This window comes from Lotus japonicus, chromosome 1 (assembly GCF_012489685.1).
Source record: "Lotus japonicus ecotype B-129 chromosome 1, LjGifu_v1.2".
Lineage (NCBI taxonomy): Eukaryota > Viridiplantae > Streptophyta > Magnoliopsida > Fabales > Fabaceae > Lotus > Lotus japonicus.
Window position 1 is genome coordinate 24,470,934 of NC_080041.1, and position 14,550 is coordinate 24,485,483.

General features: G+C 39.1%; 1 protein-coding gene across 1 annotated transcript; it reads left to right on the forward strand.

Moving 5' to 3' along the window:
* Positions 1–12,117: 12,117 nt before the first annotated feature.
* Positions 12,118–14,042, forward strand: LOC130734216 (7-deoxyloganetin glucosyltransferase-like). The gene is made up of 2 exons (XM_057586563.1): positions 12,118–12,732; positions 12,942–14,042. Exons 1-2 carry the CDS (start codon positions 12,213–12,215, stop codon positions 13,874–13,876), a joined length of 1,455 nt encoding a protein of 484 aa, XP_057442546.1. The 5' UTR covers positions 12,118–12,212; the 3' UTR covers positions 13,877–14,042.
* The last annotated feature ends 508 nt before the right edge of the window (positions 14,043–14,550 follow it).

The window sequence follows — 14,550 nt, forward strand, 5'->3', positions numbered from 1 at the left end:
ACGAACATTAAATAATGTCGCCGGAGTTACTTTTTGTGCACGACTGGTAGAAAACTGAGACAAGAACTTTGTAGATAATTCAGTGAAATTGACAATTGACCTTGACGGTAGAGTTGTAAACCAAATCATCGCCGATTTCTTAAAAGTTGATGGCAACATTTTGCACTTCAACGCGTCTGATGCGCCTACAATGACCATTTTCGTGTTGAAATACACTAAATGGTCCTTTGGATCTGAATCGCCATAGTAAGAGTCGAGTTTCAATGTCTTTAAATTGTCTGGGACGGCAGTGTTCGCTATTTCCTCTGTAAAAGGTTGAAAGTCCACCACCGTCTCAGCCATTCTTCGATCGCCCTCTCGTAAACCCTGAGTCTGATTGATATCAGTAAGTTGATTCTGTAACTGTTGATTATGTTGACGAAGTTCATTGAGATCGTCCATGATCCGCTGAAGAACATCGGGAGGAACATCATTTTGTTGAACATGATTCCTCTCTCCGTTCGCCCCGGATCGAGTCACCATTGCGGTGAAAATTGAAGCCTAGGAAAGTATCCAGGGCCCCACGGTGGGCGCCAATGTTCCGGTATGGAACCGCAGACTAAGGCTAACCAATATCGAGAGTAAGCGAGAGTAAACAAAGCGAATAAAATGCGTGAAAATGATAGGATCCCCGCCGCTTGGGCGGTCCTTCTTTATTTATAGTTGGGTTTTGATCCGGTTGGATCGTGGGTTACCCGGCCCATCTAATACATGATTCGGTCAGCCTAAGTAATATACATATTGATCAGCCCATACCATACCAGTTGTCTTATTCAATTTTTCATCTACTTCAAAAAGAAAAACTGTAAAAAAATTATTAATTATTCTATCCGTTTGAAATAACTATTTAGAAAGAAAAAAAAAATATTAATTTTTTTAATAAGACAGATGTCCTCCTTCGGAGACATTTTTGTTTGAGCCAGGAACATACACATCATGGTGGGGCTAACTCTCCCAGCGAGGTTTTTTTCCATCCACAATACTCGAAGCCGAGACTTTGCTTAAGGAGAATCAAGCATGCATGTACCACTCAATAATTATATACACACCTCATTTTTAAAACACTTCATTTTCAACTCTTTTTATCTCTATCTCTCTCATTTTATCATCTATTACATTTCATACTTTTTCTCTTTTACTTTTTCTTTTCTTCATATCTCTCTCCTCATTCCACCTCTCTCCACCTCAAAGAGAGGTGTGAAAGAAACATTATCCATGTACCACTTGAACCAATCACCCGTTAGTAAAACATTAATATTTAAAAATGCAACTAGTATTATTAATTTTTAAAAAAAATTATTGTTTTTCATCTCTTTATTTATTCTATCTCATAAGCATATTATATAGAAAAATATCAATTAATATTCTAATTATTATGAGGCCAATCTTTATATTTAAATGACAGTCATTTTAAAATTAATTGAGTAATAATAAAGAATGATTTAAAAGTCTCCGAGTGATAGCTTAAGTGATAAGAGCTACTCTCTCCGTTCCTTATTAACTGTCCACTTTGAAAAAAAAAATTGTTCCTATATATCTGTTCACTTAGAGTTTCAAGAGAGTATTAATTGATGTTTTTCCAAGAAATACCATTTCATAAACAATAAATGAAGAAAGATAAAGTACATTTTAAATGGTGATATAGGAAAACAAATAATACTTTTATGAAAATCAACATAATTAATTGTTTTCCTTAATTTGTGTGAATCTTCTCTTCCTGGACAGATAAATAGGAACAGAGGAAGTAGATGACATGTGGGTTGAGAATGAGAAGTTCAAGCATCGATTTCAGATGGTGCAATTTATCTTTTCGATGTATGAAGGAAAAAAAATGATTTAAAAAATAATAATAATAAAGAATAATGAAGAAAGTTCTTGTGTAATAAATTAAAATATTAAAAAAGTAGTAGGAGTATTTCATTATAACATGATTTTATCGTTTAACCAACTGTATGACCATATTTTGAAGTTTGCAGGGTTGACTATTTATTAGGTCCACGTGGTGTGTCAGTATTCAGAAAAGAGATAAATATAGTTCCACTACTTGGGTACGATCCCACAATGAAGATAGAAATAACTTCAAACAATTTTCAAAAAAAAAAAAAAAACTTCAAACACAATATATTTTTAGAAGAAGAATAATTATTCGAAAATTTTATTTTTCTCCAAAGTTTGCGGACTAGTTGGAATAAATATATTAAAAAATAAAAAATTTCTTTTGAAATAAATATACTAAATAATAAAATTAAACTTTTAAAAATTGTATTTTTAAAGCCATTAAATAATAACATTATAAACTTAAAAATTCACTTTATTTTTGAATTAGTGACAAATTTTACAAATTAAAATAAAGGGTTAAAAACTATAACCGTCGCTGAATTTTAAGCGAGTTTTGAAAAGCGTCCCTCGCCGGAAAATTATCTGAAAACCATCCTCAGACTATTGAAAACAATTTGGACCCGTCCCTCCGGCAGCCACATGTCCGGCCAACGCTTATGTGTATGTCCACGTCAATTAATGAAAGACACGTGACAAGCCACATGTAATTTCTAATTAAATTTTTTATTCCACATGTGGAATTAATAATTAAAATAAAATGAAATAAATAATTTAATAGAAAAAAACTTAAATAATTAAAATCATTAAATCATTAGGAACAGATTTCATCATCCTAATATCTTTGTTCCCAGCCACCACCGTACCACCACACCACACCATCTCCTCCTCCTCCTCCTCCTCCTCCTCCTCCTCCTCCTCCTCCTCCTCCTCCTCCTTCTTCTTCTTCTTCTTCTTCTTCTTCTTCTTCTTCTTCTTCTTCTTTTGTTGTGTTAGTTTCTTCTTCTTCTCTTTTTTTTTTTTGCTTTACAGATCTGTGGGGTTGGGTTTGTGTTTCTGGGTGGTGGAGGTTGTTCGATGGTGGTGGGAGTAAGGGTGGTCGGTTTCTGCTCTGGTGGTGGGCATGGGTTTCTGGGTTGGTGAGGTTGGGGGTGGTGGGTGGGTGTGGGTTTCTGGGTAGGTGAGGTTGAGGGTGGTGGGAGTAAGGGTGGTCGATTTTTGCTCTGGTGGTGGGTGGGTTTCTGGGTTGGTGAGGTTGGGGGTGATGGGTTTGTGCCGTGGTGGTGGGTGGGCGTGGTGGTGTGTGGTGGTGCGTGAGGTTGGGGGCGGTGGCAGTGGTTTCTTGTTCTCTTCCCTCTCCAACCCCACCCCACAATCTGATGCAGTGTTTTCCTTCTCTGTTTTACTTTATTTCAAGAACAATGTTCAATGCAGAATGTTCAAAGATGGAACCTTGCAAGATTTATGGGTTCAAAGGGGGTTTAGGGTTAATTTGGGGATTTAGGATTAGTTTGGGATAATTGAGTTAAATAAAATAATTAGGAATTTTTTTTAATTTTAAATAATAAAAAAATTACACGTAGGCTCTTTTTTTTTTTTTTGATAAGCCAAGCAATTGTATTCAAATAAAGCAAAAGGGGTGCTTACCCAAATACAAAAGAGATAAGTTCAAGTTACAAGATAAGAAAAACAAGAAGCTTAAAGATACAAAAATAGCAGATATAACAAACTGCTAAAGGTGCCACTTATGATAGTAACAACCATCACCCACAAAGAGGAAAATCAAAAAACCGAGGCACCCAATAACAACCAACAACCCAAATTGAATCAGCTCAACAGCTTAAAGCAGCAACCAAGGTTCGAAATCCATTCAAAGTTGGATACAGAAAAAAATTTCTCCCTTGCTTTCAGCCAGAACCAGGATCGGAACTGTACTAGTTCGAAGATCCTCACCACCTCCACCTCTTCATTCTTGAAAACAACATTATTACGAGAGTACCAAATCGCACAAATACTTGCTACCCAGATAAAAGATAAGGCTTTCACAGCTTTTGGATCACCTCCCAGCAAAGTACGGAACTGAAAGAAGTGTATTACAGGATCCGCAGGCAGAGCAGAGACAACTCCTAACCAATTTAGAAGACTTTGCCAGACCCTCCAACTGATATGACAGATATAAAAAAGATGACTACAAGATTCAACCTCTCTCAGACATAAGCCACAGTCCACAACAGAGTTAGGCAGGAGTGCATTCCTGCGAGCCAACTCCCACCTACAAGGAATTCTGCCAAGAGCCACTCTCAAAGCCAGAGCAGGTAAGTTTGACGGGGCTTTAGACGACCACAACTTGATGAAGAAATCCCTGTTCTCTTCCTGACTGGCCCCACAAAGTTCTTCATAAGCAGACCTGACAGTGTATACACCAGAGGCTTCTTTTATCCACACACAGGAATCACTTTTGTCAAGCTTTGGGGAAAAGCTTCTTAAGATATTTCTAAGTTCCTCCACTTTTTGCTGTTCTCTATCCAATAATTCTCTACTCCAGGAAAAGTTCCACCGCCAGCCACCCACCCCAAATGTCCCCATCTCAAAAATTGTGGCAGATTTCTGGGTTGATAAAGCAAATAAACGCGAAAACCGAGACTTCTGCAAGCCAGCACCCCACCACTCCTCCTCCAAGAATATAGTCTTTTTTCCATCTCCAATTCGCCTACTGATAGCATCTTTATACGAGTTCCCATCTTCACAAACAGCATTCAAGTCTTTCCACCAGATGGAATTAGATTGCTTCACCTTTCCACCATATTTAGCTTCTAAAACTTGGCACCACAAATTACCACTCTCCTTCAAAAGTCTCCAACGCCATTTACCTAGGAGGGCCCAATTAAATTTTTCCAATCCCTCACCCCCAAACCACTATCCTGTAATGGACGAAAAACCTTCTTCCACTTCACCCATGCGATCTTACTATCCCCATCAACACCTCCCCACAAGAAACTTTTTAGAATACCGTTGCATCTTGAAAGAATCCCTGCTGGCATTTTAAAGAATGACAAAAAGAACTGAGGAATGGAAGAGAGAACAACTTTTATCAGACATACTCTACCCCCAAACGTCAAATGGCGCTGCTTCCACTTTGAAAGTCTACTTTGCAGTTTGCTTATGACAGGAGCCCAGAAATTAAGTCTTCGTGGGTTACCACCCACAGGCATTCCGAGGTAGACAAAAGGAACAGTCATTTGCTGGCAAAACAGAAAAGAAGCAGAGCTCGCCAACCAGTTATTCTCAACACATATGCCTGCAATTTTACTCTTACAGAAATTTACCTTCAGGCCAGATACTAGTTCAAAGCAGTGAAGAATACGTTTAACAGCTAATATGTTTTGCATGGAGGCTTCACCCAGGAAAATGGTGTCATCAGCAAATTGAAGAAGCGCCACCTCCACAAAACCAACCTGACCCACCTTAAATGGCACAAATTTATTCATCTCCACTGCTTTTCGTAACAGCCCACTCAGTCCTTCCGCCACAACTAGAAAGAGAAACGGAGCAAGAGGGTCTCCTTGGCGAAGTCATTTCTCCATACTGAACTCCTCAGTTGGGCTGCCATTTACTAAAACAGATACCGACGCTGATTTCAAACATCCCTGAATACAACAGATCCATTTACCGCTAAAATTCATTCTTCTGAGCATGTAATACAAGAAATCCCAGTCAACGGTATCGTAAGCCTTCTCGAAATCTACTTTCAAAATAAAGGTTGGTTTTTTAATCCTTTTAGCCTCATGTAGAACCTCATTTGCTATCAAGACACTGTCTAATAAATTTCTCCCTCCAATGAATGTAGATTGGCAATCATCAATTACAGAAGAAATCACGTTTCTGAGTCTGATTGCAAGCACTTTGGACATAATCTTATACATGCAGTTGACCAAAGAAATGGGGCGGAATTCATGCAAACCTTGGGGAGAAGCTACCTTTGGAATGAGAGCTATAAATGAAGCGTTTGCGCCACGAGGCCAAGATCCATGCTCATGAAATTCAACCGCCATCCTCACAAAATCAGCTAATTGACGTGGACAGCCACGTAAGCACGTTGGTCGGACCTATGGTAGCCGGAGGGATGGGTCTAAATTGTTTTTAATAGTTTAAGGATGGTTTTCAGATAATTTTACGGCGAGGGACGGTTTTCAAATCTCGCTCATAGTTCAGGGACGATTATAGTTTTTAACCCTGAAATAAATTAATAAAAATAATATTTATTAAAATATAATTTAGAAGAAATAATTTTCTAATTAAATACATGTCGCTTAAAAGGTATTTACTATTAAATATAATGTATCTAAAAAAACCAAACACGCAAATAACGAAATGAGACAAACCCCTGTATCTTCGTCTGCTAGGGTTCCACGAAATTCTCTTTCACCACCGTCATTGAGCAAACCTGGTGGTGCGAAGGGAGGCCGACTCGCAAGGCGAGGGAAACTGAGACTGGGGAAGACGAAGCATGTAACGCCCCGATTTCTCGAGTGTCACAAAGTAACCAAGTAACCAATTTTCGTAAAGAATTTTCGTCGTCCAATTATTAATCTTTAATTAATGACAAAGGTTCATTTATCGTGAAACTCTTGAAAACCTTATGATGTAAATTTTGCGGAATAAATAAAACATAAATTTATGAATAAAACAACTCATAACTCTGTAAATGAAGGCAACCATAATTCAAAGTACATAACTGAAACCTTGGGCCAAAGCCCTACATCGAAAGTACATCAAAAATCCCTGAAAATAAAACTGATAAATAATGGTTCAGAACTACGAGTCACTCGACCCCCAACAAGACAAACATCAATCACTCCTCAAGCCACCCGCAAAGTCTCTCACGCTTCTTCACTGGAGCCTTGACTTCTGGTTCAGCACAGTTACCCTTCGTCCCTGCCTTCACTGGTATGACATCTTCAACAATGGACGATGGGGAAACAACCTCCGCATGCTCAGAAGGAACTGGAAGTGACTCTAAAGGCGGGACTAGGAAGTCACCAATACGCCCCCACCAGGCTGGTGCCTTAGGCGCTCGTGAAGTATCCTCCTCTGCATCAGCCAACCGCGGAGAGTTCGAGCAGGAACCCTCATCTCCTGGGTGCAGAAAGCGGCATGGTGCAAAGGGCATCTTGACTTTGCCCCATTCCATCTTCTGATCTCGATGATGTTCCCATGTCGGTCTCGTCCGGTGATCGTAGCACTGCCGACGTACAAGCGATGTACCTGGCTAGAGTCAGTCTGCCAGGCGTTGTCCTTTCCCTGATCAGGGAGATCGATCGTCCAGGAGGTCACAACATTCTTGGTCTTCACCATCTGGGCCCCCCCCAGAATAACACATAACAAACATTGCAAGGGTCAGATCTCATGTTCACATATAGCAAGTCATATATCACATAGATAATAATATTTGAAAGGGAAATCTTTAGGTCTCATCTCAGTTAGTCACCTAAGTTCAGTTAGACTAACGTCCTTACCATTCACACAACCACCTCAACACCATGGCCAAATCACGATCATCCGCAGATGAACAATCACAAGGGGACACACAGTACAACCCAAGTCACATGGGGACACACAGTACAACCCATAAATCTCAAGGAGACCGCAGTAAACCTCATCACGTGGGGACTCACAGTACAACCCACAAACACCATCGCGTGCAAGTAACTGTTTTTCTCTAACGGTACCATCGTTCTCATGGTCCATAGTCATCACTAGACCTATGTTCCAATTACATCACATTTTACATGCAAGCGATTAAGTTCTCATTTATCTTTGTTAGGGCTCTATTAGGTCAGCCTAGAGTCTTAACATTTTCAACAACAGATAAAACTACTTCAACAACAGTAATAATCACAGCACCAAGAGGAATTACAGCTGGATGAGCGACCTTTTGGCAAAATCCAAAGCATACATCATATAAGCTATGTCAACACTTAGTCATATTCTCATGCATATTCTTACTTCAGTTATGACAACTCATCAATCAAGCCATCACATAGACTTGTGCTTGAAATGGAAGAAAGAAAACTCGCCGACAACCACAAAAGTGGTTCGGTCGAACCCTAAAGGGCTCAAGGGTTTTCAAAACTCTTCCTTTCTTCCAACTCAACTTCACAAGCCAATGTCCAGCCAACAACAGTAAGCATATACGCTCCAAAAATCCAGAATTGAACATGTCTCAACTTTCATGTTAAAATCATCTGACAATCTAACCAAATTTGGCATAAAATCATAGTTTTCATACAAAAGATATAGGGTCATTTGCCAAGCATCATCATACTGATCATGTCATCAAACAAGCATCACAAATATGGTAACAATTCCAGTAGCAACCAGCAACAAACAATAGTTCAAAAACTAAAGAAAATTTCACCCAAAACCCTAAATTTTGGGTGAGGCCGAGAGCACCCTTGGCTCTAGGGTTCTCTTTTTTTTTGGAAAAATATTTTGGCCATCCTCTAGGCCATTGTACAGCAGCAAAACGTCATGCTAATCATCATCATATTCATCCCTAAGCATACAATACAATACAGAATTTGTTCTAGGCAAAAACATGGCAAGATAATCGAGTTTGGCAACTTTGGCAAGTAAGCATGGCATCAAACTTTCATCATGTTTGTGGCTGCACATATCAAACTCCTAAAGCATGTGATCTACCCTCATCCATCATACATCATCAACCAAACCAACCTCAGATCATATGCATGCTAATCAAGGAAAAACCCTCATCATGTAGAAACCTAGACTCTACCCACTAGATCCACCCTTACCTTAGTTGTTGGGTTTGAAAAGATGAAAGAATGGTGATGGAAGAGATGATTGGAAGAGCCTTCTCCTTGCTGCACCTTCAGCCTAGCCTTGATCTCCTCCTTTCTCTCTTGACCTCTCTTGTTTTTCTTCTTCTTCTTCTTCTTCTTTCTTTCTCTCTAGCCGCCACCCTCTCTCGCTCTCTTGCTCTTGATTTCTTTTCTTTTCTCTTCTGAATGTGTGTGGGAAATGAGGATGTGAGGTTATGTTTCTAACTTAGCCTTATTTGGTCTCTCAAAAGCTGCAGAATGCTCCCCATTTTGCCCTCCAACTCACGGCCCAAGCAAGCCCAACTAGGGTTTTGCACACTTCACAAATTTGAATGGAGACATAGCATTTATGGCCCTTTATTCCACATTAACCTCTTGTCCAAAAACTGATCAGCCTTGATCATGAGCCATAAACCCTCATTATTTTCCCTTAACTCATGCAAACTAATCAAACAATCAATCTCCACTCCACCTCCCTTCACATACTCGGCCATAACCCTAATTCTTGGCCTCCAAGCAACCCAAACTCACTTATCTTGGAGTCCTTGACCTTATGCATAATTATACCCTAGCCCTCAAGTATTATCACTATCATATTAATAATACTTCACAATTCAAAACATCAAGCAAATTCACAAGTCATAAGCAAGTCACACTTTATTATTTATTCAAAAATAACTAATTTTATTCATCAATGTAGGGTCTTACAAAGCAGAAGAAGAGGATGAGCCTGCGCCACGCCGGGGAGGGTCTCTTGTTCTGGAGAGGCCTATCATGTTCGTTGACGGGATTACGAATATGGTGGGTAATTCCCAAATCAAAGACCTACTCGTCCAAATTGGATGTGTGGGTAAGGTTTTTGTTCAGCGGTTCCGTAAAGTGGGTAGGAAATTCAGGTTTGTGTTTGTCCATTTTCTGTCTAGGCCTCATGCTAAGGTGGTGATAGCTCGTATTAATGGGATCAGGGTCGACGAAGCCCTTTTATCAGTGAAGGAGGTGCGGTTCCCTATGAGGAGTGGGCCACCATCTCTTAAGCAAGGTGTGGTGGCTTTGTCTACTCTTCAGGGAGGTTCGGGTTCTGTGTCGCAGAAAAGGATTCACAAGGGAGTTAGCTTTTTGCTACCCTCTATCTTGTGGCGTAATGTCGTTGTGGGTAAGCTTCAAGGCCTGCACAACTGTTCTTTGTTTCAGGCTGAAGATTGCATGCTTTTAGGTCTAAAGAGATGCAATGAGGAGATTCTCAGGTTACCGGATGTTGATTTGTTCCATGAACTGGCGGCGGATGTGCGCTTGAAGGCTGGGTGTGCTGTTGTGGAGGAAAATCGGCTTCCCTTTGATGCTCTGTTTCCTGAGAGTGTGTTTGGGGAGCTTAGGCTGGAGGTCTTGGGCCCATTGCTTGGTGATGATCTGGTTGTAGGTGGAGCGGGTCTCCTTGGATTTGTTGTAGTTCAGGTGGCTCCTACTTCTTTGGGCCCTCTTGGCCGTCCTCTTCCCTCAATGCGGTGGCTGGTTCAGGAGAGCTATCGTGCTTTTTGGTTGGGTATTTGGGAGCAACGTCTAGCAAGGATTGTTACCTTTCCTTGTGATGTAGTCGAGAAAAGGGTGATCTTATTTCTTTGGGACAAAGCTCAGGAGGATTTTGGGGGGGGGGGGGTTTATAACCCTTCTTCTTATGTTCTTTATGTTCCCTTTGATGTTGGTGATTGGAGCGATGATGCTCTATCCAGTGAGGTGGGAGAGCTGGTTCTACGAGACATTATTTGTGACGTTGCTGAAGAAACTTCAAGGGCTCCTTCTCGTCGGGAACGGCCAAAAAAAGGCCATGTTGCTTGTGCTAATGTTTCGGGGGAAGGGGTTGTCAGAAGTAGATGTCCTATAATGAAGGCTCCTCGCCCCCGAGGGCGACCCAGGAAATTGAAGATCGAGCTCGACGGTAGTTGTGGAGGGTGACATTCCTTCTTCTTCCGGGTCAGCAGAGGATGTTTCGCGTTCTTTGGATAACCAACTCATTCTTTTTGAGCCGGAGAGCCCCAGGGGTCCTCCGGGGGTTATGACAAGAGCGAGATCGACCTTGCTTCTTGAGAAACGACTAAGATTGTCTTATGATTGTTCTGATGAGGTTGTTCTGAAAGGCATAACTGATAATATTAGAGCTTACAAGCTTAGTAGGAGTTAAGTGGCTGATCTCTTTTGGCTTGTGTTTAGGGTCGGTGCGTTTTTGGGTTTCTTTGGTTGCGCTTCATCAACTTTGGTTGATTTTTTGGGATTTCTTCACTTAGAGGCTGTTTATTGTACTTTGTCTTTGATGATTTCGTTTTTGTATCACTACTCATCCTTCTCCCTTTGTATTCATTTGAGCTTTGCTCTCAATCTTTTGATATATATTTTATCCTTGTTAAAAAAAAAACTATTAACTATAATGTATGTTATGTGTGTATTATTTGAAAAAACAAAATTATCTAAATATTTTTTATCTCTTATATGACAACAAAAATAAATGTCCTCAGCTCTTACCTAAAGTAAGGTATGAAATACATATTTTACATAAAATTATTATATGGAATATATAAGTTTAAATATCACAAAAAATTAAGTTATGTAATTAATATAGTATTTTATTTATTCTTTAAATATTTAAAGTGTAATAGTTTTATATAATTTCAAAGTATTATTTTCCTAAAAATATTATAAACAAACCGTGCCTCTCGCACGTGCATTATAATTTGAATAATTTATTGGATTATGAGTCTTAACAATCAATACAATACATACTCACTGCATGGGTTATAGAAAAAAACATAATCACTTCGTTTTAAAAAGATTGTTGTTTTAAACACTTTTTAAATATTCTAAAAAGTTTGTTGTTTTAGAAACCTAATGTATTTTTAAAATTTTTTTCCACCTATACTCTCATTTAATAAATTTTATCTACTTATCACAATTTATATTAATCAACCACAACTCTTCTCTATAACTACATTCTTCTCTATCCAAGTATAATTAAATAACTACACATGGTATACTAGTAAAATTAAATAAAGGGTTATGTAACATTATACCATTAATAATTATCATCTTATAATTTGTGCTCTAACCAAACAACAATTTTTATGGAGGTGTGGGAGTATATTTTTCAAATATCACATTTTTTTTATATATTTTTTACTTTTTATCAAATCACTATTATATATCAAATATATTAGTTTCTCTATTCTATTCATTTACCTCTCTAGCTGTCTATGGTCTACACCTATTAGTGGTCATTTTTCTAATTTATTAATGAAAATAAAAAATATCTTGATAAAAATATAATATAAGTTCTATGAATGTGGAAGATATCAAGTCACAATCTTACACCGCATCTCCCCCTCCTGCCTGTATATAAAGACCTTAGCCGTGTGGGATTGACAAAAAACAAGCTCAAAGCAAGAAAGAGCAAAGAAACCTTACACATTCTTAGTTTCATTTGGGAGGATATAGGAAATAATTAGCAATATGGGTTCTTTGGGCACAGCTGCAAAAAAGCCTCATGTTGTGTGCATCCCATACCCAGCACAAGGTCACATAAACCCAATGCTGAAACTAGCAAAGCTCCTCCATTTCAAAGGTGGCTTTCATGTAACCTTTGTCAACACAGAATACAACCACAAACGCCTTCTCAAATCAAGAGGTCCTGATTCTCTCAATGGCCTCCCTTCATTTCGCTTTGAAACCATCCCTGATGGCCTTCCTGAGACTGATGTGGATGTCACACAGGACATACCTTCCTTGTGTATATCCACCAGAAAAACTTGCTTGCCTCACTTCAAAAAGCTGCTTTCCAAACTCAATGATGTCTCTTCAGATGTTCCTCCTGTAACCTGCATAGTTTCTGATGGATGCATGAGCTTCACTCTGGATGCTGCCATTGAATTGAACATCCCAGAAGTGCTGTTTTGGACCACAAGCGCATGTGGCTTCATGGGTTATGTTCAGTATCGCGAACTCATTGAAAAGGGCATAATACCCCTCAAAGGTAATAAATTTATCAATTTCTAGCACCACAAAAAATGGTTTTGTTAACATGTGAGAATTTAAACTGATCAGTTTGCTTTGATATAGATTCACATGATTGAATAAAACAAAAAGACCCGTATATTTTACTCTATTTTATCAAGGGTGGTTGCAGAATTGTTTGTTTTCTTTAATTGTGAGTAACTAATTTATGTGTTTTGACATGTGCAGACTCAAGTGATATCACAAATGGTTATCTGGAGACTACCATCGAATGGCTTCCGGGCATGAAAAATATCAGACTGAAGGATCTTCCAAGCTTCCTCAGAACCACAGACCCAAATGATAAAATGCTTGATTTCTTAACAGGGGAGTGCCAGAGAGCTCTGAAAGCATCAGCAATCATTCTGAACACGTTTGATGCATTAGAGCATGATGTTCTAGAAGCATTCTCATCCATTCTGCCACCTGTGTATTCCATTGGTCCTCTGCATCTTCTCATCAAAGATGTCACAGACAAGAACTTGAACTCACTTGGGTCCAATCTTTGGAAAGAGGATTCAGAGTGTCTCAAATGGCTTGACACCAAAGAACCAAACTCAGTTGTCTATGTGAATTTCGGAAGCATCACGGTGATGACGAGTGAGCAAATGGTGGAGTTTGCTTGGGGACTAGCCAATAGCAACAAAACATTCTTGTGGGTCATAAGGCCAGACCTTGTTGCAGGGAAACACGCGGTTTTGCCAGAAGAGTTTGTGGCGGCTACAAATGACAGAGGTAGGTTGTCAAGTTGGACGCCACAAGAGGATGTGCTGACTCACCCTGCTATTGGAGGGTTCTTGACACATAGTGGTTGGAATTCAACGTTGGAGAGTATTTGTGGCGGTGTTCCAATGATATGCTGGCCTTTCTTTGCAGAACAACAGACTAATTGCCGGTATTGCTGCGAGGAATGGGGGATTGGTTTGGAGATTGAAGATGCTAAGAGGGACAGAGTTGAGAGCCTTGTGAGGGAGTTGATGGATGGTGAAAAGGGGAAGTTGATGAAAGAGAATGCTTTGAAATGGAAGAAACTGGCACATGACTCTGCTGTTGGGCCAAAAGGATCATCGTTTGTGAATCTTGAGAACATGTTTCGTGGCGTTCTATTATTAGAAAAGTCCTAAACTTTCTTGTTCATTTCTTCTGGTTATTTTGTCTTGTCTGTATACTTTTACCCTCTAGTGGGAGATGATTATGGGTGTTGAATTGGAATTGTCCCCACATATGATTTGCTACATTGTTTTGGTTGTTTCCATTTAATGAGTCCAATCTAGATATTGCTTCAATTAATTTAAGTTTTTGTTGAATTATTGTAAAAGTAGTGACGAATTGAACATCTGATTTAAAAAAATAAAAAATACACAATTCAACGATCTGAAAGTTGGCACGCCCATGTCTTGGAAGTTGGCACCAAAATATAAGGAATGATAAAAGAGAATTAAATTGAGTTTGAAAATGCTAAGAGAGCCCATTTTTTTTTTGACAGTTAGTCACAACAATTTTTTTTTGAAGGCAGTAAGATACTTTAATCATTGATCAGGAAAATCTGCAGCGAGATGTAAAAGATACCCACTGGGGATCACCCAGTGGCGGATCCAGGAACCCGGGGTCAGGGGCTCAAATTTTTCAATTGAGCACATCGATAAAAATATAATTAAAAACAACTGTAATATGTTTATACATTATATCAGCTTTGATTCATATCACAACAGGGTAATTCACAACAGCTTGCATATACAAACAATTGAGCTCTCAATTGGAATGGCAAGTTACTTTAGCTATTTTGGTATTTTGGTTT

Excerpts from the sequence above, each read along its gene's own strand:
- LOC130734216 (XM_057586563.1), top strand. The coding sequence starts at position 12,213 with ATGGGTTCTTTGGGCACAGCTGCAAAAAAGCCTCATGTTGTGTGCATC. Across the intron at positions 12,733-12,941 it reads GGGCATAATACCCCTCAAAG|ACTCAAGTGATATCACAAAT; the intron begins GTAATAAATTTA and ends TGACATGTGCAG.